Source organism: Strix aluco, chromosome 9 (genome assembly GCF_031877795.1).
Source record: "Strix aluco isolate bStrAlu1 chromosome 9, bStrAlu1.hap1, whole genome shotgun sequence".
NCBI classification, from domain to species: Eukaryota; Metazoa; Chordata; class Aves; order Strigiformes; family Strigidae; genus Strix; species Strix aluco.
The window spans coordinates 25,324,920-25,351,523 of NC_133939.1; the positions used below are offsets into that span (position 1 = coordinate 25,324,920).

The 26,604-nt window shown below is 40.6% G+C and overlaps 1 protein-coding gene across 1 annotated transcript in view; it reads right to left on the bottom strand.

Annotated features, from left to right (window-relative positions):
- Positions 1–9,176: 9,176 nt before the first annotated feature.
- FNDC3B (fibronectin type III domain containing 3B) overlaps positions 9,177–26,604 on the bottom strand; it is a 209,527-nt gene continuing 192,099 nt past the window's right edge. Inside the window, exons 24-26 of the mRNA XM_074834262.1 lie at positions 25,528–25,694; positions 22,165–22,292; positions 9,177–12,699 (exon numbers count right to left, since the gene is read on the bottom strand). Of these exons, the coding sequence (XP_074690363.1) occupies positions 12,388–12,699; positions 22,165–22,292; positions 25,528–25,694 (607 nt within the window). The 3' untranslated portion in view covers positions 9,177–12,387. The remainder of the gene's footprint in view (positions 12,700–22,164; positions 22,293–25,527; positions 25,695–26,604) is intronic.

The following is a 26,604-nucleotide window of genomic DNA, read 5'->3' on the forward strand; positions in this document are numbered from 1 at the left end:
AACTTTTCTATATAGGAATGCTAAAGTCAGTGGAGTCACACTTACTGGCATGCGTTGACTCCAGAAGGTGACAAGGGTCTGCTTCTTCGAACAGGTACCAGCACATAAGGAACTGCTTTTATATGGAATAAAAGAAAAAAAAAAAATCACCTGGATAGCCTTCACTTTCGCATCATAAAATCAACTATTGTCAGATGCCTCCAGAAAGATATATATCACTCCTTACCAGCACTGATGGAGGAATCCAGCATTGCTTGCCTAGGTTGTAAGAAATAATTTAATTCAGAAAAAAAAAATACAATCAAGATTTCAATAGCATTTTTTACCTAGGAACAGCTAACTGAAGTCAGTCCAAGACAGTATCATGAATGTGCCCCAGGCAGTAACATGGGGCAAGGTTCCTCCTGTCTTGTCATGCCAGGTTTTACACAGGCAGAGCAGATGCTGCAGGCCGAGGGTGTGGTGGCGAACAACCCGTGTTGGCGAAGGCAGTGCTGGCGCTGGTTTAATCGTCCATCCCACCTGCCGCAGCTGCGAACTGTTCACAGCGTTGAATATCCTGGCCAATACTTTCTAGCAGAGACAAAACATTTCTCCTCTGTTTCCCAGGGCGTTTCTGCAGCACCTCATGTTCCTGGCATCTTCCCCCCAAAGCCTTCCCTATTTGAAAGGGCATGGGGTCGTTCCCCCAACCCCCCGCCCCATTTTGGGTCTGGACATGGCTTTTGACATCTGTTTTACATGCAGGGAAAACAAGAGCCCTTGCAGGAGCTGGGCTAATTCATTAAGTGTGGCAGACAGGGTAGCTCTGCTGGAAGATTTCTTTCAGGCTGTTGAGCCATAGGCTGCATTTCTGAAAACTTCCTTGTAGGAACAGACTTTGCCAGCTCTAACTGAAAAAAACCATATAGGGGCTTTATGAGTCAAAATTTTGCTGTGTCCTCACTGACCTGAGCAGCCCATACAGGAAATAACTGGAGGTTCCTTGTTGAACAGCTCAAGTTTTAAAAGCTTTCCTAACTCTACATTTTGTATGACAACTTCACAAATAAACAGGAACAATTTGGCTGCATTTTATTTCTTGGCAACATGTTAAATTGATGATGAAATAGGTCAAATCACTTTACCAGAAAGCTTCATTCATTGTAGAAAATCACCTTTGACGGAGGCATGCACAGGCAGAAAAATCATGTCCTATTGTATTTCTTGCCAAAAATAAAATATACTAGAAAAATAGCACTTACATGTCAAATTTTGAATTAATAGATATTCAGCAGTTATGTAAGTTTGCATCAAATGACATTTGCATAAGCCCTATTTAAAGCAGCAGCTGCTAGATACCTAAATACCCAGGAGAACTCACTCTCCATCATGGGTCTGCTGTAGCCGGGGTGCTGCAGTGGGTCTCTCCTCATCTGCTGATGGGCAAGGGCAGGAGGGGGGGTGGCTGCAGCGGCTGCTGGTGCTGACAGTCCCTGTGCTGATCTGAAGGCAGCTGGTCCTGCTCCGTGGGAGACCCCCCCGCGCTTGCTCGCGTTGATCAGCATGTTACCTTATGGGGCTGTTAGCAGTTCCTCTGAGACCTTCAGTCAGTGTTTCCTGGCAAGCTTCCATCCAGTTTGTGTCATTTGTAAAAACCCTGTGGCCTGGAGGAGGTAAATTCCATCCTGAGAAGTAAACTCAAAATTCAGTACAAAAAAAAAAATATACCTAACTCATCATATCCCAATGATGTCCGTGTTGTTAATTCCATGTGCCCTGAACCGCCTTCCTCACCCCCCAGCTGAAAGTACGGTGAATAGATTTTACCCTCACAACTTTTAATGAACAGTATTAGCCCAATTTTACAAAAAGGGAATTAAAGCACTTGGTGTTTTAACCGCTCAAACCCTGCTGTCTCAGAGGATGGGGTGTGGATCCATTCACCCCCTCTGGCTGTTACTCCTTGGGCTGTGGGCTGGTGCAGGCAGCTCCGAGCCCCAGTCCTGTTCCTAAACTGTTGCTGCCGGAGTGCTCAGCACAGTAGCCTGAGATAACCGTCATGTGGGAAATAAGTAACCTCTGGCTGACACCGCAGCCTCCGGAGAGCTCAGCCAAGGGGAGCCTGAATGCAGGAAACACAGGCCATGCTTCCAAAGGCCTGCTTCTGCACCCCTACCCTCAGGGACAGCCAGCAAAGGTGTACTGGTGGCCACAGCAACACCTACACCCACAGTGGGATTTCTATCTGCACACCTGGCCCTGGGTCTGTGCACATGCCGGAGCTTTCCAGAAAATTCTCCAGATGATCCAGATGGATGGATTTCCAGCAGATGCAGTTGCAGGAGTTGACATGTCTTGGGAACACCTAGTGTGATTTACACTGTTTCACGCTATTTGCTGTCAGGCACGTTCAGCTGGAGTTACACACTGCCCAGCTGAAATGTAAGCAGTGCTCAGAGGAGCTGGAAGCTCACAGGGTGTTAATGTGAAGTCTCTGTTCCTTTAGGCAGGTCTATCATCCATGTAGGGCAGTGGTACACCCCCCTCTACCCCCCCTTGCCCCCCCCAGCCATCTCCTCCCACCCGTGCATCCCTACCTGATGTACCACAGCAGACTCCTTTCCAGCTCCGCACAAAACCCAGGAACGTCGCAGGAGCAAAATAATTTCCTCACTCAGATGTGCTTGCCAATGGCTTTTCACTCTGAAACATGATTTCTGGTGAGAGACAGGCAAAAACTCCAGGGGTTTGGCTTCACGTCCCAAGTCCCCGGCCAAACTTTTGCCCAAAGCAGGTTGTTAGATGATGGGGTCCAGTTTTGCCAGCTCTGTCAGATTGTGAAATCACAGTTTTGGCTTCCATGAGCCCTGGCTGCTGCTGTTTAGGAAAAAAAAAAGAAAGGTGAATGTTAGATCATGATTTGTGGAAGAGTGGAAGTGGAAGAGTGCACAGTGGAAGAGAATGAAGAAAAAGACAAATTTAATCCATCTTGTATTAACAAAGGTTTACGGGTTTCTGCAGTCACTTCTGCTTGCTGTTGAGCCTTAGTATGGTTGTCATTCCAGCACACAATATAGTATATTAGTATTATCGAATGTAATTAATACACTTGGTGAGAATTTAACAGACTTTCTCAGTGCTTTTCCCAGCAGACAGGTCTCCATTTCCTTCCAAGCCCAGTGCTTGCGTTTTCCTGCCCTTCCCGATCTCAGCTCCAAACTGTTGCATGCCATGACTTTTCAGGTAAGAGTGCAATTCAGAGCCTCTCCTTAAACCTATTACTTGGACCAAAGAAAAAAAAAAAAGCCTCTACTTCACCCTGGAGCTGCGTGTGGTGATGCTGACTGCAAGTTTCTCCGAGTCCTGAAAACACATTGGCTAGGTTTTGGTCAGCAAGAGAAGCGTGGCTCTGCAGCAAAATTTTGGAGAGCGAATGCCTCCCAACTTGTCGCATACTCTTGCTGTTGCAGCAGTACCTGGATGCCATCACTAACACACTGCAAAGGTACTCTCATGCTGCCAGCCATGAGCAGGCTTGAGGAGCAAATGCAACGTAGGCAGAGAACTGTAAGAGTTGTGCAGTGTCCCAGAAAACCATCTGATGGGATGTGAGCAATCCCCAGTCTCTTTAGTCTTCCTTGTGTTTTGGGGCATTCATGGACAAGGACCTACATCCTTCACACATAGGGTTGGCTCCAAACAGGCATCAGTGGTGAGACTGCTGCCTGGAGGCCAGGACTGCCCCTCACTAGGAGGGTACCGAGTCCTAAATAGCATCTAACACGAGTGCTGCCTGGTTGCCAATCTACCACTCTCGTTTGGTGCACAAATACATCATTTTGAAAGCCTACAGGCTGCTCCTCTAGCTGTACTCAGAGATAAAACACTTCGCAATGAAGGTGTTTTATTGCTCTCCACGCTTGCTTCGCTTCCCTCACCAGGAGAGAAATGAAGGTGTGGTGATGTGTGAGAGTAAAAGTAAAATCGCTCTCAGAGATAAAGTACCCCACGCTCAACCTCAGAGGCTGCTCCGAGGGCACAGGAGATGCTCTACCAGCATTTGCCCCCATTTTGAATGCTGCTGGATCAAAAGAGAAAAAGCGTTACTCCCTTCCTTTTTCTCATGTTCATATTGATTTTCACATGATTGCAGTGCTGTCCATGAGAAAGCAAAAGCACGGCGATTTCCAAGCCTTTATTCACATTGTTCTTCCCTGCACAGCCTCCTTCCACAAATGACCTGGTGCTGCAAATCATCCTTCATTAGGGCAGGCAGGCAGGGAATCTAACACCACAAGCCTGTTCTGCAATGAGCCCGCAGCACGACGAGCTCAGAGGTCGAGATTTAAATAGCTTTGACACACCAATATTACAAATGACAGCAAAAACTTGTACTACAAATTCTCACCAAAAGTTAAGCCATTATTCATGATCACACATGGGCATCTATTCTGCCCAGTCGATAGCACCTTGGTATTTTTATCAAGCAGTGACAATACGATTGATTTTTGTAAAATTCGCTGTGCTGTGTCAGGGGCACCAGCGTAGGGCTGCAAAAGGTGCAAACTTCTGAGCTAGCTTTGATCAGACATGTAGATTTGAACCCACTGAACTATTGTTAGGTTGTGAAGAGGGAAGCAGATGGCCAGCACAAGGGTTTTCTCGTGCCTTGGTTGGTGCCCTCCCTCCGGCAGAGACGGGTTGGTGTGGGGCTCATCCCTCAGATGAGCGGCTGCCTTGGGCGCTGCCTTGAGCTTCTCTGGTCTAATGCCAATATATATATAAGAAAATTCAATGATTTCAGATATACTCAGATGACAACAGTGGTTTCTTTCTCAAAAAAAGCTAACCTGCAAACCTAATCAATGCCACTCATAGAGCTGCTGCCCTGCTTGCTCCAGCCTCAGATGAAGTCACCTCGGACAAGCTACTCCTGCTGGGGTGTCAAAAAGCATGAGAAGATTGTACTTACCTGCTTTCTCTTCTGCCTTTGCTGTGCCTTGTACCTGATTTCCCACATCACAGTGTAATTTGGAGTCTGCTGTGTAGCTAGAGGAGTGCCATTGCCATAGGCTGTGGTGAGACCCATATCAAACGTCCCTTCCTGCAAGGCAGGCTGACAGAAGCCAGAAGAAGGGACTTACACCATCACTGCCCGGGCAGGGCTTATTTAGAGAATAACTAAAGATTTGTACAGCTCTGACACTTTTGATTTCAAAACACTGAAGTCAATCATATCACACTTTAAACGAGAAGGACATGAAACAGAGCTACAATGTGCGTTAAGAAGGCAAAGACAGGAGCAGTAGCAGCTTAAGCACTATGATCCAGAGCAATCCCAATTTTAGAACTACACCTAACACCATTCAAAGTCCATACAGCAGCATTCTGGGGAATATTTGGCCCTGCTGAGTGCAGAGACCCACTTTTTCTCAGCATGCCCAACCGCGATGCGCTGCAGCGACGGCTGGGCAGGCACTGAGCAGCATCCTGCCCGGCGTGCTGCCCGGGGATGTTCATGTGTGCAGCGCTGCAGAGCCCTCCGAGCTGAGGACACTGCGACCAGTTTGCAAGCATTTTGTGGAAAAAGAAAGGGCATTTGAGCTATAAATTAATAAATACAATATTTGCACTGTATTAGGGTGACTTTCTCAACTCTATTCACATGTTAATCCTCACAAGACTTTTGCATCCCTACTGTTTGCTCCATTTTATTTATAGAGAATAATAGCTTTCATATGACACAAAGTGAGATGAGTTAATAAAATTACCAAGAAATGACATCTACTGAGCACATTGACCCAAGCAGTTATTTATTAACCATGCTAGTAGTTCTGATTGCACGAAATACCATCTATGTTAGGAATTAGCACAATAAATATAACTACTCAAACTAACAACAGCACATTCACCTAAATAACAGTACATAGCATGCTAAACCACTGTGCTTGAAAGCATCTTGTGAAACCACTTATTCTATTTTGCCCAGCCAAGAATCTGCATTGTGAGGGCGCAACTGTCAAGAGCAGAAATAGATGCAATTGTTTAGAACTTATTAAATGTAATGCTGATGAAATAGTCCTTTCAAGAGATCTCAGCTGGCTTTTTGTGCTCAGCCATAAAAATATTGAAACAAAATGTCCATATCCTCCTCTCTACTTACTTGTGGTTCTCATTTCTGAGAAGAATAAAGGATGACATTTATATCTTCACTCCAAGGCAGGTGAATATTAAGGACAGAGAATATAATTCTACACCACTTCAATAAATCACATTGCATCATGAATCCTGCAATAATTCGATAATTCTAGAAAAACATTTGCACAGGCAATATAATTTCTAAATCACATTTCCGCAATAATTTCTTGGTAACTTTTCTCTAGTACCTTGGGTGCAGACAAGTCTAACAGAACCATCTGGTTCGTGTAGGTGTCATTGATGCTGTGGGGGGAATCACCCCATCTCCCTAGTCTATAAATTGATCAAGCTTTGCTGAGATCTCAAAGGATCCATTTAGGCTTGGCATGAACGGGCAAAGATTAGGTTGCAGCTGGAGACATCTTTAAAAACATGAACCAGTCTGGTTTTGTACCACTTATTTAATCCTGAACAAGCACATGGGCAAGCACAAGAGAAGGTTTTGGTCTGGGTCTGGCAGGAGCTGAGCAATTCAGGTCCATCAGCTTCCCAGAGGTCTATGTGGAGATTTAAGTGGGCTGTGAGAATCAGGACTCATCCCACCACTTTGTACCAGTTTAACTCCCCTGTGTCACCTGCAACCTTAAACTTCAGCAAAAGGACAAAAATACACTGGGGCCATTGAAGAGAGCAGCGATTTAAATTCCCCATTAGAGATGGACACAGCTGCTTCCTCCCATTCACCCACAACTCATGGTCCTGACAGACCTTTCCCCCTGCCCCGTGCAGGAGGAGGACCTGCTCTTTCCCCACGGATGCCAAGCACATCACAACAGCATCACTCAGTTGACAGCAATGATGAAACACTGAGTCTCCACCACCACAACAGGCAGTAGTGCAAGGTGTCACAATCCCTCCATTCAGGGGAAAAAAGCAGCATTTCACAGGGGACAATTCTCCAGCTGCAAACCTGTAAGCGGTAGGAGACCTCAGCTAACTGGGCCAAACTCCTGCCTGACTGAGGACACAGGCCATGCTGACCCCCTGGCCCACAGGGCAGGAGCAGCTCAGGAGATGCTGTTTTATACAGCACGCTCTGGAGGCCTTAGGTGGAGCTCCCGAAGCATTCCATCTTCAGGGGTATTTTCAAACACCTCTGCTATGCTTCCAGGCAGGGGAACCTCGGTCCCCTGACACAAAGGCTGGAGTTAAGATCTACCTCCCTTCAGGCAAGTGAGATTTGTAGTAGGCTGAATTTGAGCATCTCCTAAAATTCGAAGACTTGACTGAGTCTGGCAGGAAAAGCTCCGCAGGAGATGAACAAGACGGACTGATGCTACCTGCAGATCCTGTTTGCTCTCCTGTCCCCGGGAGCTGGGTATCATCTTGCTTTGATACACTGGTTCCTTGTACACAGACCCCCCTTCAGAAGGGGCTCAACTGTCCTCCACCAAACCAAACATGCTCCCAACATGTAACAGTGACTGAAGTCAAAAGCAAAACAAACTCTACCTGTTTTGTTAACAGGCTCTTTGATTACCAAGAGAGAATTGCTGCTGCTATAGAAACAGCAGCCACCAACCTGGAGATCACTTTGCTGCAGGCAGACCTGGAGACTGCTCAAAATGTGAGATGTGCCACGGTCCACATCCAACTACTGTACCAGCCTTGACATTGTTCGCAAGGCCACAAAAATACCTAAAAATATGCCTCCCTGCTCGATCGCAAAACTTTTCAAAGCAGATGCTTTTCTCCCAACAGGCAAGAGATGTTGATAAATACAGTATTGCCCAAGCCTCATTACAACTTGCTCTGTATTTCCTTGTCAAACAAAATCCATTGGAAATATAGTGCTACTTACCCCACCTCTGCCTAGTTTGGGTGTGGAAAAGGGACCCAGTACCTCTGCACCAAACCTGTGGGTTATATCATTACAAGACAACATTCAGAGCTCAAACAGCTAATACCCAAATCTTCCTTCACTCCCATGGGCTTTAACTGTCCCCCAGCATCTCTGCAAACACCCATGGCAATGTTGTAAACCCAGGACTACTAAAAAGAAAAGATCTCTTCAGATACCAAAGCGCTGATTACTGTTCTATAGACATATTTAAAAGATTTTGTTAAAGAGAGGTTGTTTTGGCAAGTGTTGTTTAAATAAAAAAAAAAAAAACAACTGAGAAACCAAATGAAAAAAGTTACTGTATTTCCCTAGGAAAAATTCACTCATGTTGTAAATTGCAGTAATTAATAAAGCAAACAAAATGTTGTATTTATGCCGTGATTTGCAGAAGAAAAGCTGTTTAAAAACCAAACATTAACGGATTTGCCAAGAAACATGTATACATACTCAATTAATTCTTTATGATGAGTAATTGAATTTATTGCACGTAATTAACTAAGTGAAAAGTTCTGGTATTTCAAGTGGTTAATTACGAAGAGATAACAAATCTAGGTGTATTTTCACTATCCTTAAAATTTTCATGCAAGCTATTTCAAGAAGTGATTAAATCACCATAGAAACCTGACTTTAAGATTGTTTCCATAAACTTTTGCTCACTGTACATCAGCCCTGCCCAGGGAAGCAAATGCAGGGCAGCAGTCACAGCTCGCTGCCAGAGCTGATGCCGCCTGAAGCTGAGCGTGCCCAGGGTGAGGACCGCAATATCTCGCGGACGAGGAGACAGGGGCTACAGAAACCAGCTCACGTGAGGAGGAATTTGGCATTCACCTGGATGCTGCTTGGGTCAAAACATCAGCAGCCTTCAGATGGTACAGGTAACAGCCTGGCTGAACTTCAGCTTTCCAGGGGCTGGACCAGCAACCTGCCGTGTATTTAGCTCAGTCTAAGAAAATACTATGTCATAAACTGCTGAACTGCACCAGCAAACGCTTCCCTAATTACACAAAATCATTCCACTTACAAACCAGAAACATTCTGAATTAAATTTGGGGCTCCCACTCCTGCTTCAGGCTGCAGCAACACCACTGACCTCCCAGAAAGGGGCCACACAGACTGAAAGGGCTGTACACAATTCAGAAAATTCCTGGTAATATCAGAAAGAATTAAAACATTTATTGGGCATAAATATATTACATATACACTACAGATACAGTTAAGTCTTACATACATAGTGTAGTATTTGCAAAATCTATACATTAAAATTGATATGGCAGTTTTAATATAATGCATATGAAATAGTCTAAAATTTACAATACAAGAAAACTTATGATTATTTTTTTTAAAGTTGAAAAGCTTGGAATGTATGTTCCCATAGTGAGGTAAAAACATTTTTATTTTTTTTTTTTTTCAATTTAAAGAACTGTGCAAGGATAAAGTTCATACACATTCAGTTAGGGCACTTCTCAATCGTGACACTGAATACTGAGCTACTATAGCCAACAAACAGGATTAGAAAACATTTCAAGTTCATAAAGAAAAAGGCAGAACAATATAAAAACATCTCTCTCCTTCCTTAAGGGCTTTAAATATCTAGTGTTTCATTCTACTTCTTTTTTGTTGTTGTGGTTCATAATTTCTTTGAGAGCTGAGAGCCCCCGGGTTGGATTCAAGGCCCGATCCTGCTGGATCAAAGGGCACAAAGACGTACGGGAGAAGACAAGGCATCAGCAACGGTGGCTCAGCGGTGACGGCAGTCAGAACCCCCATGGTTTAACATCCCCGATGCTTTATTCTTTTGTTAATATATGAATGACCATCAAATCACTATGGCAGAATATACAAACTAAAAGAATGTCAAATTAACTTATTTAGGGCCTGTCCCAACTCCTACAGAATACTTTCTCCGATAACCTCAGGGTTGGACTGGGTGTTCTCGTTAGCATGGTTGTAAGGGACACCAAACTAATTAGCAGTGACAGAAATGCTTCAAGTGTAACCAATTGCTTTTCTCCACACTTCTGCTCGATGCTTTTAGTATCACTTGTATTTCAAACTTTCAAAATTGCTCAAATCATCTAAAGCAAGGTGGTTTTTTTTCTTTCATTATTAAAGCAGGTTTTTTTTTAAAAAGGTGTCACGCTTGGATTTCATAGCAGCACTGCTGAAATAATATTCCAAAAATAAAGGAAAGGAATCTATTCAAATTTCTGGGTTTCCAAACTAGCGGTCTTTTCATTGTTTTAAAAAATACACTCTTTTCTCCTCCACTGAAAACAGCTGTATATGCTTTGCTCACAAAATACAGATGCAAGGTCACAAAGTTTCATATCACAAATAAATTTAAATAAGATGTAAATAAATTTGACAAGCCATGACTTTGGCAAAAACAAAAAAATATATATATTTAGCTCAATGCCATTAGTTTGCAAGGCTAAATTAAACTAATTATAGTCAATAACAAAATACAGAACATTTCTAATATTTGCTACATCTAGAGAGGCACACAGAATAATTCATTGATCTTAGCACTTTCTTTCCAGAGATGATTATGTTTTTGGATACATGTAAACGTTTGAATCACTGATAATGGTTTTTTTTGGCATTTTATGTACTAGATGCTCCCATCTTCAAAAACACAAGAAAATGTAAGAAGATTAATAATACTAGGAATGCTGCCAGGTAAAAAGTTGACCTAAAGTACAACAGTATAAAACAGACAAAATATAACATGCTACGGGGAGGGTGGGGAGGGGATTAGTACATAAGTACACTTTTATTTTTTATTTTTTTACAATAAATAAAAGATTGCACTGTAATTGGTATTTAAAGTACTGTATGCAGTATATAGTATAAATAAACCTAAAACAAAAATAATGTTGTTTTTCCCCATTACTTTGGTTAAGGGAATATTATGCTAGTACAGGACACTGAATCTTAAGACGATGGAGACAGAGCACAAAATAGCTAGGACAAAAGCAAAACCAAGTAGCAAAAATATACAAAAACAAGAGGCAGGGAAATACACTGTGTCTGTTGCACCCTTTTGGAATCTATTTGCACCTCCAGCTCATTTATGTCCCTGAGGTACTTGCACAATGTTGACTTAGTATAAATAACCCAATGACTCCAGAGTTAAAAATCTAGTATCTTGATGGATTAAAATGAGTGTCTGGGAAGGAGCAGGCAGGAGGGGGGACACTCCCATCAGAGTAGGGACTATTCCTCTGCAAGACTCTCATCTGAATTTTGCCATGTACCAAGTTATTTCAATTAGCCCTGTGGTAAGAATAGCGTAGACACCCATTTAAAGTATTTAAAATAAACAGATCTAATTTCCGATACCTCCAAGAAAATTCCATAAAATGGATACCCCTCCAAAAAATATAATAATTATAATAAAAAAGATCAACTGACAGTAAAGTTTGCTTACATTGAGTGTTAATCTCACCTAATTCAGTAGAGGCAGTAAGCTGTCACCAGCTCTAATCATATAAATCAGGCTGAACATAATAGAATAATATCTAGTATTAGATTAGGAATAGTTATATACAGTGACAAACAGACAAGTTAAAGCAGCTTTTAAATAGCTGAACACGGGAATAACTAACTATTGCACAATGCCCTCTTAAAATTACTGCTAGGAATCAAAATGGTAAAAAAAAAATCTATAATGCTTCATAATTTATATGCAGTTTGGTTATTTGATTTCTTATACAGGCAGTTTATAGTGTTGTAACTGTAAAAATAAGAGATAATTAAAAAGGTTTTTCAACTGCAGGATATTGTTCTGATTTAAATGCACTAAACAGTTAAAATAACAACCTACATTTTATCTTGAAAAAACTGGGGCAAATGTAGTGATTAATTCATAGGCAACATTGCTAATACTGTTCAAGGAAAACCTGGTACTGTTGACTAACACTGAATTCTAGTCTTACCACTATACACACTTGTGACTAATGTTTAGAAGGAAAAAGAAGAGACAAAAAAGTGACTCATGATTAAAATTTCCTAAATAATAAGATAAAATAAGAGGCTGTATGAACTTCAGTGAAAAAAACAAAAAAATGTTGAAAAGGCAAATTGGTGACAATTTTGAAACTGTGAAGGAAAAAAAAAAAATCTTGCTTTTGGTATCTGATTTGCTTATTTCTCCAGTTTGACCACTTCCTAGTTTTGAATTTCAAAAAGGTGCATCAAAACACTGATTTATCTTTCTTCAAGCTAGAACTGTAAAAACAAGAGAAGTATATAAAATGTATGGTAGAACAAAAGGATTTCAAAAAAAGGAATATCTGAATAAATGTGTGGATTATAATGCGTAGCATTAGTTAAATTTGTATCTCAAACTTCCATTGAATTCTCTACTTCATAAAGAAGTATTGTAATATACAGGCGAATATAATTGACAAACTTGCAAAGCCAAGAACAATGAGGGCTGCAAACTGTTCATCAGTAGGAATCATGCTCTTTATCTTAGGATCATCTATGCTTCCCATCTCTCCTGCAAGCATGATCTCATTTCGCTGAAGCATAAAGGCAACAGATGGGCTGAAAGGTCCACTAAGTTCCTGTGAGGTATCCAAGCACCGACGGCAGACGCAGACGCGAAACCGATAGTCTGTGTTGACTTGAAGGCCTGAGATGTGGAATGTGGTCTCTTCTCCCTTGTACACCTTCAAAACAAAACAGCGAGCACAGTCAAATGCAAAGAGCAAGACAACCTCATCCTCCTTTCACAGCATCAAACAATTTTAAAAAGTAGTAATGTTAGATTTTGCAAGGATTCGAGCTAGAAAGTTAAGTCAAGTCTGAGTCTCTTAAGGAAACACTCCTGCAGCTCTCAAGGGAAGGAACTCGCTAGGTCAATGCAGGTTTTGGAAAAATAGAGGCATGTGGAGGACTATGTAAGAGATGTCCAACCAGGAAAGGTCTCAATACAGAGTGTTCAACAGTCAGTGCACACAAGGACAGACAAGACTTCAGACAACATATCATCCGTAAGATGTACTCATCTTCTGTGGGTGTGATAAATACTACAGAGATATTTCTGTACTCTTAAAATGTGACTCTATGCCTAAAACATGTCTAAGACATAAGCACCGTGTTTGGCACCAAAAGGAAGAAAACCTGCAAACTAAGGTTACTGCCAGACATTCACTGTATAATTGTAAAATTGGTTACAAATATTATTTTAATGTACTTTCCCTCACATTTCTCTCAAGAGTCAGCAATCTTGCCAGAAATTACACTTTCAGAATTGTGGAAACAATAAAATATTACTAAGTTATAAAAAAAGCTCCTCTTGGTTGCATTGTATTTGGTTCTTTAGCAATCCAAACCCACCATGTATTTATATTAATCAAATGTAGGTACCGCATGACTCTGAGAGCATGAGTCACAATATGAGAAAGAAGAGAGATAACTGAGTATCTTAGAGACAGTTTTGTGACTTAAATGGAAAAAGACCATTGGAAACATTTATGAACTCTGAAAACAAATAACCAGTCAACAATTTATATAACGGTTGTTGAAACTGATATTTTATGAAATGAAGAACATGTCACAAAGTGCCTGTGTCTGCTGGAAATAACAACATCCTGAAGTTCAGATACTTCTTCTGCTCATTTAGTCGCTTTCCTTCTCTTCGCTGCAGGAGGTTCTTCCCTCCCAGAGGGAAGAACTCCACTTAGAAAAGGGTAACAAGAGGGAAATTAAACCTGAGCTGATAGAGGACATCCTGTGCATTACTCTGGAGTAAGAAATACAGGAGGAAAAAGAAGAGATATGCTCAGCTAAACACCACTTAATAGTCCAGCTTTCCTGCCCATGCTTGCCCCTGAGACTCATCCCTCAGTTAAAAAGCCAGTCGCTGATTTCTTGAGAAGGTCTGGGACAAAAGATCAAGGGTTTTCTTTCATTCGTTCTCTCCCCTCCTCTTAAACTTTCACAGTTTTTCCAAGTATAGTTTGAATGATGGTCACTGAGTTTCCAGACTAAGTAGAAGTCCTCTAACTGGCTCATGTTTCTTGGCCCCAAGGCATAAAGGAAGAAGCAATGTTTAAACAAAATTATGTTACCTTCCTCAAGTATGCTCAGCATTCACAGGAAATTCACTGTAGCTCAATCGACAGGAATACAACAAATTCATACCATAAATCTCTCTGATTAACTACAGCTATGCACCATTGCCTTTCTTGTTGTCTTTGTCTTCCCAACACCAATGAGAAGTGAGTCATTAAGTTACAGTACTACAGTAATTGCAGGGAAAACAAAACTGCAAGGGCTGTAGCAGTCTGCAGAAATAACGTGAAGGTTGAAACATCGGTTTGCAAAGAATACCTCATCCCAAGAACATCTCTGCCACTCGTTTTTCCAACAGCAATTCCATTTCTAATACCCACTTGCTGTGGGCAACTGTCCTCCACTCAGTCCATCATTAATACTACATCTTGTAGGTGGTTAATACTTCAGCTTACTCCCAAATATAAGTGATCATGCAAAGAAAAGTTGCATGCATTTGGCACGTAAACGTAGGTTCAAGAGAGTAATTAAATAAGGATGTGTTTTTTCACAGGACCAGAGTCAGGATTCTTCTACTCAGAGGACTTACCTAGCTCCCATTTCTTTAGGCTCTGAGCCATGGTAACTCAAAGCATCTATCCTTACAAAACAACTGTAAGCAAGGTATGTTTTCTGCTCCTGTTGCAATTATTAATTTAATTTTGACATGTATAATCAGGGAAGGTCTACCTGCCTTTGCCGTAAATAATCCTTTGCAACCAATATGACCACTTTTAAACCAAAATAAAAATCTAGTAAAATCCAAATAATGACATTTAATAAAGATTTTACAATCTGAGCTTCGCAAATTACATTTAACAAATACTAATGATAGGATCTATACAACCTATCTTTGCACTGAAAAAAACCTGTCCATTTAATTGGTTTTTTACTTGTTTTGTTCTGTCAGGGTGGTGAATGCCAGTGTAACTGGAGGCTAAGTTTGGCTAAATCAAAGACCTGTATCTTCATTACAGTCTAATAAATACAGATGACCAAGTTCACTCAAGCCAGCTACTCAACAGCACTTCTCAGAAAAAGGCCAGACAGTCAAGTGAGAGAAGAGTGCATTTTTAAAGAAAGTTTGAAAAATAGTCGAAAGTACATTGACTACATGAATTAATATTCACTAATCATAAAGACAAAACATTTCCCACACTAGAGCTAGGAAGGTGGTGGAAATTGTCCTGCTTTCAGTGGTTTGATTTGAGTATTTCACACCAGTGGGCCTATGTCCTTTCTCAGTAAGAGGTAAAAAATGATTGTTCTTAATTGACATTCACTTCTGACAGTAGCCTCTACATCCTCCACAACAGGCTGCAGCGAGCACCTTGGAGACACTACTGGCTCCAGCTCAATTCTGCCTGCAGTAGCACCAGGCTAAGTCAACGCAGGATGCCCTCAGCACAAAGATGTGTGCTTGGTTGTGAACACAGTTACACTCTATGAATGGACTTCACATAGACAACAGAGAAAAAAAAATATTGATAATTATGTATAAGGTCTTTAAATTTGCTAAACAAATATGAAACCAAATATAACTGTATAAAGCAGCATGGTTTTTTATATGTAGCACATTATGCTTTGGTGGCCAACAAGTCAAAGTAAAGTGGCGATCCAATTTATAACTTTTAGTTCCTAAAAACAGCTTTTCTGTTTAGGCACCCGAGAAAATAATAAAAACACAATGAGCTTTTTGCCTGGTTCCCTCTATGAAAATATCATCACAAGTAATAAATACTTCTGCTGAAGCCTGTTATGGCATTTGATCCTACTGATCAAGCTAGACAGCTCAGAATTCCTCTAGGCAAGCATTAACTCAATTTCACCGATGTCATTAAACAATTCCAACCTCCCTCCATCTTTTCCAAATAATAAAAATGACAGCCACAATTGCCCTATAAGCAACACAGTGGAGAGTGTAAGATAACCTCACCTGGTTGTTGCGCTCCATTGCAATAACCAGTGTATTTACTAATTAATAAAAGCCTATTCTGTATGGTGATAAGATCAGGAACCAGACGCAGGTTTCAATCCATTTAGAAACCATGCCCACTTGAAAGGATTAATTTCTTCTAAGGCATCTGACAGATTTCTCTTTCAGAAACTGGCTTATTATTTTATCAAAACTCAGAATCAACTTCACTCACTCCACTGCTGAGATGCTCATAAACCCTTTAGTACGGGCAGCCTTGTCTCCTAAACAAAGCAAACAAGAGTCCCTCTGATCACCTTCTGCAGGGTGAAAAACTCTAATGAAAGAAAAATATTTGCTCCGTCTCAGGACACAAAACTAGCATCAGGAGGCAGAGAAAATACTCCACGCAAGTAGCATTAATAATATATGCCAATGCCTGCTGTACGATTGTGTTGTATTTTGGACAATTATGTTCTATTTTGGCATGTAACCAGTACAAGTGCCTTTGACTTGCTACTTAAAATAGAGAAGGAAAACCAGTTTTTTGCTGATCAGAGCTTTACACAAATTAACAGTGTACTGAATGTATTTCAGAGACTGCGTGTCTACAGAGACACAAATAAAGAAAAAACAATAATAAAAATTAGAGCTTGGTAAGACCAGCTGGGTTCTCACAGGCGTCCACCTCTTGGTGCAGACTGGAGCAGGCTTCCCACTGCATTGCTGGGAGATTTTTACACACCCAGTGTACCCTCCCCATATCTCTTCTTTTGGAAAGCATTTGGGGACAGTTTTCTCCCAGAAGAGTTGTGGCAGAAGCTGATGGAACACCACTGCCTCCAAATTCAGAAATTTCAAAGGTAGAACGCTTTGTCTCAACTGGCAAACAACTTAAGGCTAAAGAAGCTTTAAAGCTCAGCTTATTTCCTGCGCTCAGCTCTTACGAAGAGCTGGCTCCTTGGTGATTTGATCCCCAGAGCTGCTCAACTGGGAAACTAAAAGTTAGGCTGCAGAGTGTTATGACCGTTATCCCAAGCTTCAGCTTCTGCTAGAGCTGCACAACCCAACCTGCTCCCCTAACTCCAGATTAAAACTATGCAAAGCTAGAGATGATTTTAAACACACTTTAAAGCTAAGTTCTGACTGAGTAAGCTTTGCTAGATGAAAGTGAAAGAAACAGAAAACCAAACCTGGGCCACCAATTCCTGGAATCTGCTGATTTACATCCTGATTCGTAAACAAACAAAAATTTGATTTCCTAAAAAGAACTGTCATATGCTACTGCTTTTTTGAAGTATCTGAACAGATAGAGCATACAAATACACAAAAAGGAACACACTGTTGAGAAACAGGAAAATGAGTATTTAATATTTTTTAAACACACTTTTTAGGGAGCTAAATTGTTATCTGTTTAGCTCCTACAAATCCAGTTCTTCAGATAATTTTCAGCAGAGAAATATTTACAACATGTTCTCCCAGGAGGGCAGGGATGGCTATAGCTCCAGTCTGAAAAAAAGGGCTTTTGAGTACTTTGACACCACTTCTGCTAGGTCAAATAGTGGAAAAATCAGTGGCTTTTAGGACATGGAGGGCTGCATACATCGGGCTACAGGATGGGGAAATGGCTCAGATGTGATGATCTAAAGAGAAACTATAGCTTTACCCAAAAGCATGTCAGTGGCTAATGCTGAAGCAGGAGAAGGAAATGCTAAAGTGATTTAGCTTATTAATTTATAAATTAATGAAGATGATTATTTCCTGTAACTTGAATCTGCTTCTACAACATAACTGAGGTGCAAGTACAGACCTGTGGTCTGCTCCTAGGTGTTCTTACATCTCGAGAGCTTCATCTCTAGGATGGCACACAGAGCAATAGATTAATAAGGAGCTCAAACTTTGAGAGTTAACAGATGGCTAATAAGACTTTGTTTTCTCCTATTACTGTTTTATTTCATAGTGAGTTTTCCATATTTATTTACTTCAGACACAAAACCCCCTACAGGTGTTATACGGGCCTACAGGCAGTTCCAGAAGAGTCAGTGCTGTGTACTAAAGAGCTATGCTGTGTGAATAAGGGATGTGAAACACAGCCACTTACTTCAGTGTGCACCCAACTCTGTGCTGGAATAAACTGAGGCAGACACAGCGTTCAGATGGATTTTTTTCTTCTATTAATGAAATTACCATGGGAAAACATCGCATTCTGCACCTTCTGCAGGGCTTCCCAGCAAAGAGCTGGATCAAGATCTGTAAAGTCAAACTTTCCCAGAAATAGGAATCAAGTGTCACATTTGTGCCGCCTGAGTAAGGATTTCTGTGAGCATTCTTATCGAGTCTAGGGAAACCCTGTGCTCAACACCGTGCCACTCCGTGTGCACAACTGTCCCCGAAATAGTAACAGGATGTAGTCGTGTTCTGAAAACTCAATCATCATTAAGAAGTTTTATCTCAGTTTTCACAATGATAGGATCTTCCTTTCCCAAGCTAGATGAAAAGACTAAAATCTACTATGTGAAGCACACAACATTCTTGTCAGTAAAACACTATCACATTATTTTAAAAAACGTAACAGAATATGAATGCTAAGCCAGTATCACAAAAGTCATACTGGCATCTTCCTAATAAGTTTGTCAGAATAACAATGTCTTTGTAAAATTTCCTGGGGGAGAAACTCAGATGTATATCAAACATTCTCCTGTTCCCTACACAAAAAATAGACTGACATGCATCATCATCTTGATTTTTGCTATGCATAGTCACTTCTACAGATGGTAAGTGCTTTACCCTCTAATTGGTTTGTTCTGCTCCAGGATATACCTGCACAGGAACTTTATTCATTTAAACACTGAAAGCAAGAATTAGGGCTTTAAGATAAAATGAGGAAGTTGGTTTTGGTCACCTAACAGCTGTATTCATCTGAAGTAAATCAACTGGGAGTAGACACAGAGACATGGTTGCATGAGTTTGTAACATCTCTTCCTGCTTAAAACTGTTTAATGTCTTGCCTTAAACAGTTGCCTTTAAATTGCTGCAAATAGAGTGATCTGACTATTGACAGGATTACAGCCTTGTAAAAGAAAAGCAGTTTTATATGTTCATTAGTTGAAAAGTTTCAATTTTAAAGTGATTTTAAAAGTGGATTTTTATTCTGTGGAACTCATCTGTGTTTGAGTTGGTATAAAACATGGACCTTATGGGTCCCTTCCAACTTGAAGGGGAAAGCATCTGAGGATGAGCAACCCTACATGTGATATGAAGTCTTGCACAGCCCATAAATAGCTATTTGTTACATTTATGTCCATGACAGTGGGACATAAAAAATTACTTCATGCAGCTGTTTATCTCCTCATCAAGCTACACTATCCCTGGATCCTGCAAAATGCACTGACGACTGCTATAGAAGCTCCATTCACTTAAGACACTGTTCTCTCTCATGGGTGTATTTAATATCCTGAATATTTACAGTATTTTTCATTTGTGCAACCCTTCAAAACAATTTGTAAAACTTCTCTAATATAATATGCCCCTTGAGATACATATGCAAAATATATATGCCACTTGCCGGGAACAAAACAGATTTAAAAGTAAATTTAGGACTTGCACTTCAAACATAAGTAACATACCACCACCATTACTTTTCAGCTAAATAGTAGCAAGAGATCACATGCATGCCACAGCAATGGTAAAATGAAATGCATTAGCCAGAAAATCACTGAAAGATGTTTATATATTTTATCTCCTATTCACATAATCGGAGCTAAGAGCATGCACACAGCTACTGCAGCTCAACTAATGGACACTAAGTCAGTGAATGTGCCCCAGGGCTGAGACAACACCCACATTCATGATGAAGATAAATAATTTTGCTGGGTGAAACTGATTTCTGAGAAGGTGAAAGAGTGGAACTCTCCCTCTTTTCCATGGGTGGTTATCAGCCAGCTCAACTACAGAAGTCACAGTGTCAGCTTTGAGCATCCCAGCCAGGAGCTTCTTCTAGTGAGTTACTTGTGAAAATTCAAGCAAAACACCCCTCATCAGGGTCATACTTCATGAGAAACAAAGACCTTCAATATCAGACCCTGAAATTAAATTTTATTTCCTTTATTGCTGGGTTTTTTCATGCCACAACTTCTTGATTGCAAAGATGTAGTGCTAGGGCCTGAATAATAGGCCCTGAAACAAAGTTGACCTCTAGATGAACCTTACAACCAAGTGTTATCCATTATTAGTATCTTCTAATTAGTAAAATCTGTATTACCATTAGTGTTTATTAATCAGTATCTGATCATTAATGAAATATGTACGCTCACTAGTGAAAGATGTAGCTTAGGCAAAATGTAATCCGTAGAGAGGATGAAATGTTGTGAGAATGTGTATCCAACTTCCCTTGTTTAGCCTTGTTCAAAGCTGAGAACCCAAGTGTTTGGCCTTGTTAGAAACTCCCTTGGTTCTCCCCCCCGAGCCCCGCCCAGGCTTTGGGTGGAATCCAACAGGACGATGAAACCAGGTATTTTCGCTCAAAGAAAAGTGCAAGCCATTCTGACTGGCTGATTTTTGGGTATATAAGGCTGGACCCTCTTGCTGCAACTTTGGACACCTCACCCTCGGACGGACATATCACATAGGATTTCCCACTTGCAGGGAAAGGTTCCCCAAATTCTCACTGCAACTGGGGCTGCCCAGCAACTGCGGATCTGGATGTTGGTAACGTATGCAAGTGGTGATGTATCTTTCTTAATCACTATTGTCCCCATCATGTAGTAATGATTAGGTGCATTGCCTTGCTTATTCTTATCTTCTATAATTAACGGTATGTAATAATAATTACGTGTACTATTCTGTATTTTTCTTATTGCTTATTTTCTGTATTACTTGGTTATATCCTTTAATTATTAGCAGTAAAATAAGCCTACTCTTTCCACTCTGGTGTCTAAGTTTAATTGGCATCCTCGATCAGCAAAACAGAAGATTAAACCATCACCTAGCTGCAAGGAACATGAAGCCATGCCCAGTTCTCCCAAGGACATCCAGAACATGTTAAGCACTGAAGCTATGCTTACTAAAGCTGTACTGGAGGTTATACATCAAGGCTACTTTGTAAATCAGGCAACACCAAAATGGGTCCACTTAATCCACTTACCACTGACATTATGAGGCTAACACAGTTCACAGAGGTTTTATTACCTATACCAGCACCAAAAATGTTCTCTGACAAAAGCAATAGTTACGTTTTTGAATCTTTAGCACCCCCATGAATTGTCTTGCATTTATTTATGTTATTTTTGATAATTCATTAATTCACAGTAACTCAAAAATAGACTGAGGAGGAACAAAGACACAGTTGCAAAGAACATACTATCTTATTCATATTTTTAAGAGTTTAATTTAAGGTTAAACATGTCTTATTTCCTAATTTGGACTTATTTGGAATCTGTATGACAATGAAAGAAAGGACAGGGAGAAGACAGGGCACAGATGAAGTGCACTGTAAATCACACAGTCAGAGATGTGATAAATGAAATAAGAGATCTAGCTGTCAGTGAAGCGTTCCATTTCATGCGCTCTGAGGAAATGTCCACTTGTGATCTCTAATCGAGATAGACAAGAATGAAGGATCAGCCATACTTCATTCACTTTGTTTCCACAGTGCAAGAAAGGACAGTCTCTTCTGTGGGGCAGCTGATACACAGCAGTTACACATCCACGCATCCTTAGGTAGGAGCAGGATGGCTGAACAAACCAATGAGTATTTGACTGAAATTCTTGATGGAGGGTCTTGATATTGGCTTAGTAAACGAGGAAGATAATCTACCTACTTAATCTTCTCATCTTCAGACAATGGATAGCACCAGCCAGTGCAGAAGCAAGCATGGGTGGACAGAATTGTAACTTTTTAAAGGTTAGTTCAGTTAGAAATAGTGATTAACTATGGAGAGAGTGCAAATCACTCCAATAAGATAATGATGTTCTATATACTCCCTCGGGGGAGAAAACAACCTATTACAGCTCTTAATTTTGACTCAGCCTTTACCAAAGTTCACCTGACACATCACCATAGGGTGTAATTCAATACAGTAGAAAGAAGCAGCACAGCGAATGTTCAGAAACATTTCCGTTATATCATCAATTTAGCAATATTAAAACAAGACCATTTTCCTACCTGCTTGTATTCAGATTCTCTTCCAACCAGTACCTGCAGAACATAACCAACAGGATCTCCCTTCATGGGTGGGACCACTTCCCAGGTAATTTCACAGGCATTTGCTCCCAACTGTGTCACTCGAGGGGCTACAATAAAGAATGAAATGCATTAACGTTTAATATAAAGACTGCATTGAAATCTTACTCATTTTACGTGCACTGTAATATACACGAGAACATTTTAAAAAGAGAACTTTGGGAGATCACAGCGGTTAGTAGCACATAACCTGTATTGTATTTATATGACCCAAAAATCAAATTGTCATCACCACTGTATGAAAGAAATAAACCTTTTAAGTCTTATTTATTTTAGGACAGTCTTGTCTGATTAAGCAGTTCAGAAATCTTCTGGTATTAAACAACAACAAACACTATCCACAGAAAATTGGGTGAAATTTCGAGCTGATTAACAAGCTCTTAACAAGTTTACTGCAGGACCCAGATCACTTCTGCGGAAGTAAACTGTTACCGCATCTCTCATCTGTCAGCTGTGTGAGCTGCTAGGAGAGGGGAGTGGATGTGATAGAAAACTTTGAACTTTGAAAATTCAATTGCAATGCTGTGCACTGATCTTTTCAAAGCAGAAGCCAATTCATGAATTACACTAATTAATAAAAGCAGCAATTTCGTGAAGTTCTGAGCAAATACCTGTGCTAGTGGAGATGTCTGCATATTCATCCCATGCTACGTGTCACTGGAAGTGAGGAATAATATCAAACGTTTCATTCAGGAAAAAATAGGAGAAGGAATGTGAGAAGGGAAGCTAAATAATCTTCTGTATTAGAGATGAAGTCCAGCTTGTGAAGCAAAATTATAAGCATAATTTTAAAGACTTGGACTCATATCTAATTCTGAGCCTGACATTCAGATGATCAGACCTGCTACTTCTAGCCAGGCTTAGACTAGTGCTTTCACCAGAACTCTAGAGAAACTCTAAAGAATGTCCTTGGGAGAGGATCTCTCACCAGCTGAAAGCCAGAAGATGCTGTACGATGCCTGATGGCAGGCTTGCAGGTGAGCTGAGCAGAGTGCTAACAGCGGCAGCATGTTTATATGTACAACTAAGCATCTGCTACTGGAAGGCATCAAAACAACTGCAAGAGCATCCAGGGTCCACCAACCTCTTGAGCAGGAAAAGCAAACAAGCACATGACCAAAAAAAATGAAACCAGGAAAAACAACAGTGCTGAACACTTTACCAAGTGGTTAACATGTGCACGTGCAAGGACATGAGCTTGTTAAAGGCAATTCCCAGCTCTACAAAAACAGACAACAGGAGAGCCTATCAAAGAAACAAATGCTGCTGCTGCTGCATACATTACGTGAATTTTAGACTAATTTGTTACCACCCAAGAGGAACACGTGAATCGTACGCAGACCCAAATGTAATCAATATCCATTTGCTTCTCTCTGCACATCTGCCAGTGTTGAGAGACTGATAATAGATGCCTTCATCTCAGCTGACAACATTCTCAATTATTTTTCCTCCTCCTTCCATCCTTCACCTTGATACATGTAGACTTCTGTCTGACACTTATAATACTATTTAAGGGTTGGCATCACTAAGTAACTAGGATACTTTATAGGAGAATAAACATGTGCTTATGATACATGAAAAACTGTACTAAGTTTATCACATACATTCCTTTGTATTGCTCCAAACACGGAAGGGAATCAACATCATCATTTTTCCTCAACAGATCTCTTTTCCCTACAGCATTACCTTCCCATGGCAGTGTTCACTAACGCAGTTTTTGTTGTGCCCTTTTCTCTGTTCCAGCCAGTATTTTGTCATGTACCTGTGGTCCCAGCCCACACACGACCTGGTATTTGCTCCGTATCTTAACTGCTTGATATTCAGTCGAGGGTATGAGTCATATTTAACAGGAACTAAATAAGCAGGCAGGGAGTTCAAAACAAAAACCTAGGTGAGATCTGAATTTCAGAAAACTGATTTCTATCCAGCAAAATGAAAATGTGACTACAGTGCATGCCAGCATCCCTGTGCTAGTCTTACCTGCTTAGTGCAGCTAAGAGAAGCAACAGCAACATGGACTCAGCATCCACGAGCGGTGGGCAGCTGTGCCCAGGCGCTCTGACAATGTGCAGACACTAACAGTGTGAAGCACACCCTGTCTGCTACCTGCACCCACACCAGCCTGGTTCTGCCAGCACGAGCTGCCTTCGCTTTGCTGGGTGGCAGATCTTACAACTGCCTGATAGAATGAACCAGGATAATTCACCATTGGGAAGTGTATTTACCCTCAAACTTTAGACTAAACACATACAGGTATCTTCTTCCAGAAGCAGCACTGAAGCAAATGCCAAAACCCTGGGGATATCCAGGTAGAAATGAAGGTGGGATTCTGACATATGCTGATTTTAGCGTACTGAAGACAGTCTCCCAACATTCTCTCTGTGCTAGAGAGTGTTGTTCTTCCTGGTGGTGATTCAGAGCAGCTAACCTAGGGACTAGGGAAATTACACCCCAGCAGTGTTCTCGCCTCTCTAAATCTTTGATTACAAATGGTGTCAAAATCAGCAAAGCCAAATTTTAAATATAGTGGAGCAAATGAAACCTCTCTGACAAACTACCAATTGCTGCTTCTTGCAGTAAATGGTACTGACTTGACAAAGGAGTTCTAAGTACACAGGAAAAAAAAGTGCATCTGATTTCAGCTCAGTTTATCTGACAGCCGACACAATGAATCCGCTGCCTTTATAATCATTCTCCTTGGAAGAAAGGAGCAAAATTACTTAGGCCAAAATTTACACATAGTAAAAGACGTTTCTTTATAAAAGTTCATTTAATTAGGCCTTTTGTTCTTCTAGTGGAACTCATGCTAAGTGAGTTCTAAATCTAATGCTTTATGTATGTGAAATATCATAATTAATTTTATACATCAAAGGAGAAATAAACTGACCTTCTATGCTGAACACCACCTACACAACTAAAAACATTAAACTTTACTAATGCTTAAGTTGGTATGTACACACATACACTACAGCTGTTACATCCCTTACAGAATTGCTGCAGTAATCCAGAGCAATCCCCTAGTGAACATTATTGTTAGCAGCAGCATTTTAACAGTTTATGTGTAACAACAGTGGTTGGTATAACATTTATATTGTTTACATGATTTTTTTTGCTGATAATTTAGCTTCCCACCATAATGTAACTTCACAATTCTCAGAAATATACAAGCAGCACAAACTGATTTTTCACATGTTTATGTTAACCCTTACAAGCTCACTGCATACTTACCAATTACTTAAATAATTACATGTTACTTACATGTATGTAAAAAAATTTATTACATACCTTTGATTGCAGGTGGGACTGACTTAGTTGTGCAGAAGGTACATACTTCTGAGAAAGGTCCCTCCCCAGCATCATTGACCGCCTGTATTCTGAACGAGTAACAAGTGGATTCTGTCAGCCTTTGTATCTTGTATGTATGACTTGGTCCCCTGTAAATCGGAATAAACCTGGAAACCCATAAAAATGGGAACATGTAGTTACACTGGAGTAGCACTGACACTTCTATTACACGTATCGGCACAAGGTATCCACACTGTGAAAACTGGCAGAATAACAGCTCTGCAAAGCACAAAGGCAAGTATAAAAATGGCATGTTATTAATACACTAACAGTGATTAGTAAGTCAGGGAGAGAAGTTCATTGCCCCTTTTGCAACTAATACCTTGCAAAATGATTACGTGAATTATCTGGAAAAACATCTGTCAATGCGTTTCCTACTACCTAGTAATCAAAATGGATTCAACCTGTGTACGTTGCATGAGCTGCTGGTTTAGAAGCATGTTTAAAGCAAGAGTAATACTTTCAATCTTTTATTTCTTCATTTGGATGTTATTCACGCGTTAAGACCACATCTTAAACTCATCTGTGTCATCTTAAGCCAGAGTAACTCTAAATCGGAACACGCAGATTGCATAATATACATGTAATATATTACACACTTCTCAGTTGTGAAGAATTCACAGACTGAAGACAGCCAAACAGCAGAGACAAAAACAGGTTCAGAGAGAACACATGGTGGTCTGAGTGAAAAGGCACAGGAAAAGCATGATTATAGCGAGTGGGATATGGAGGATGGAAAAGGATGACAGCTTTGGAGTTCTGGGGGACACCTTAGCTGACAGCTCTGCTTGAGAGCAGGCTAAGAAGAAAAAGTCACGCCACGAAGGAAGTGTCTTCCACAATACTTCCATTGACAAGACCAAACATCAGCACACACAAACTTGTCCAACAATGTAATGCAGAACAAAATCAATGCCACTTAATCTTAAAAAGAAAAAAACCCAACCCCAAACCAAAACCAAAGTACAGGCTAGAGAGAATCTGACTTCTATTTTCAATTGGTCTGCTCAGATAAAT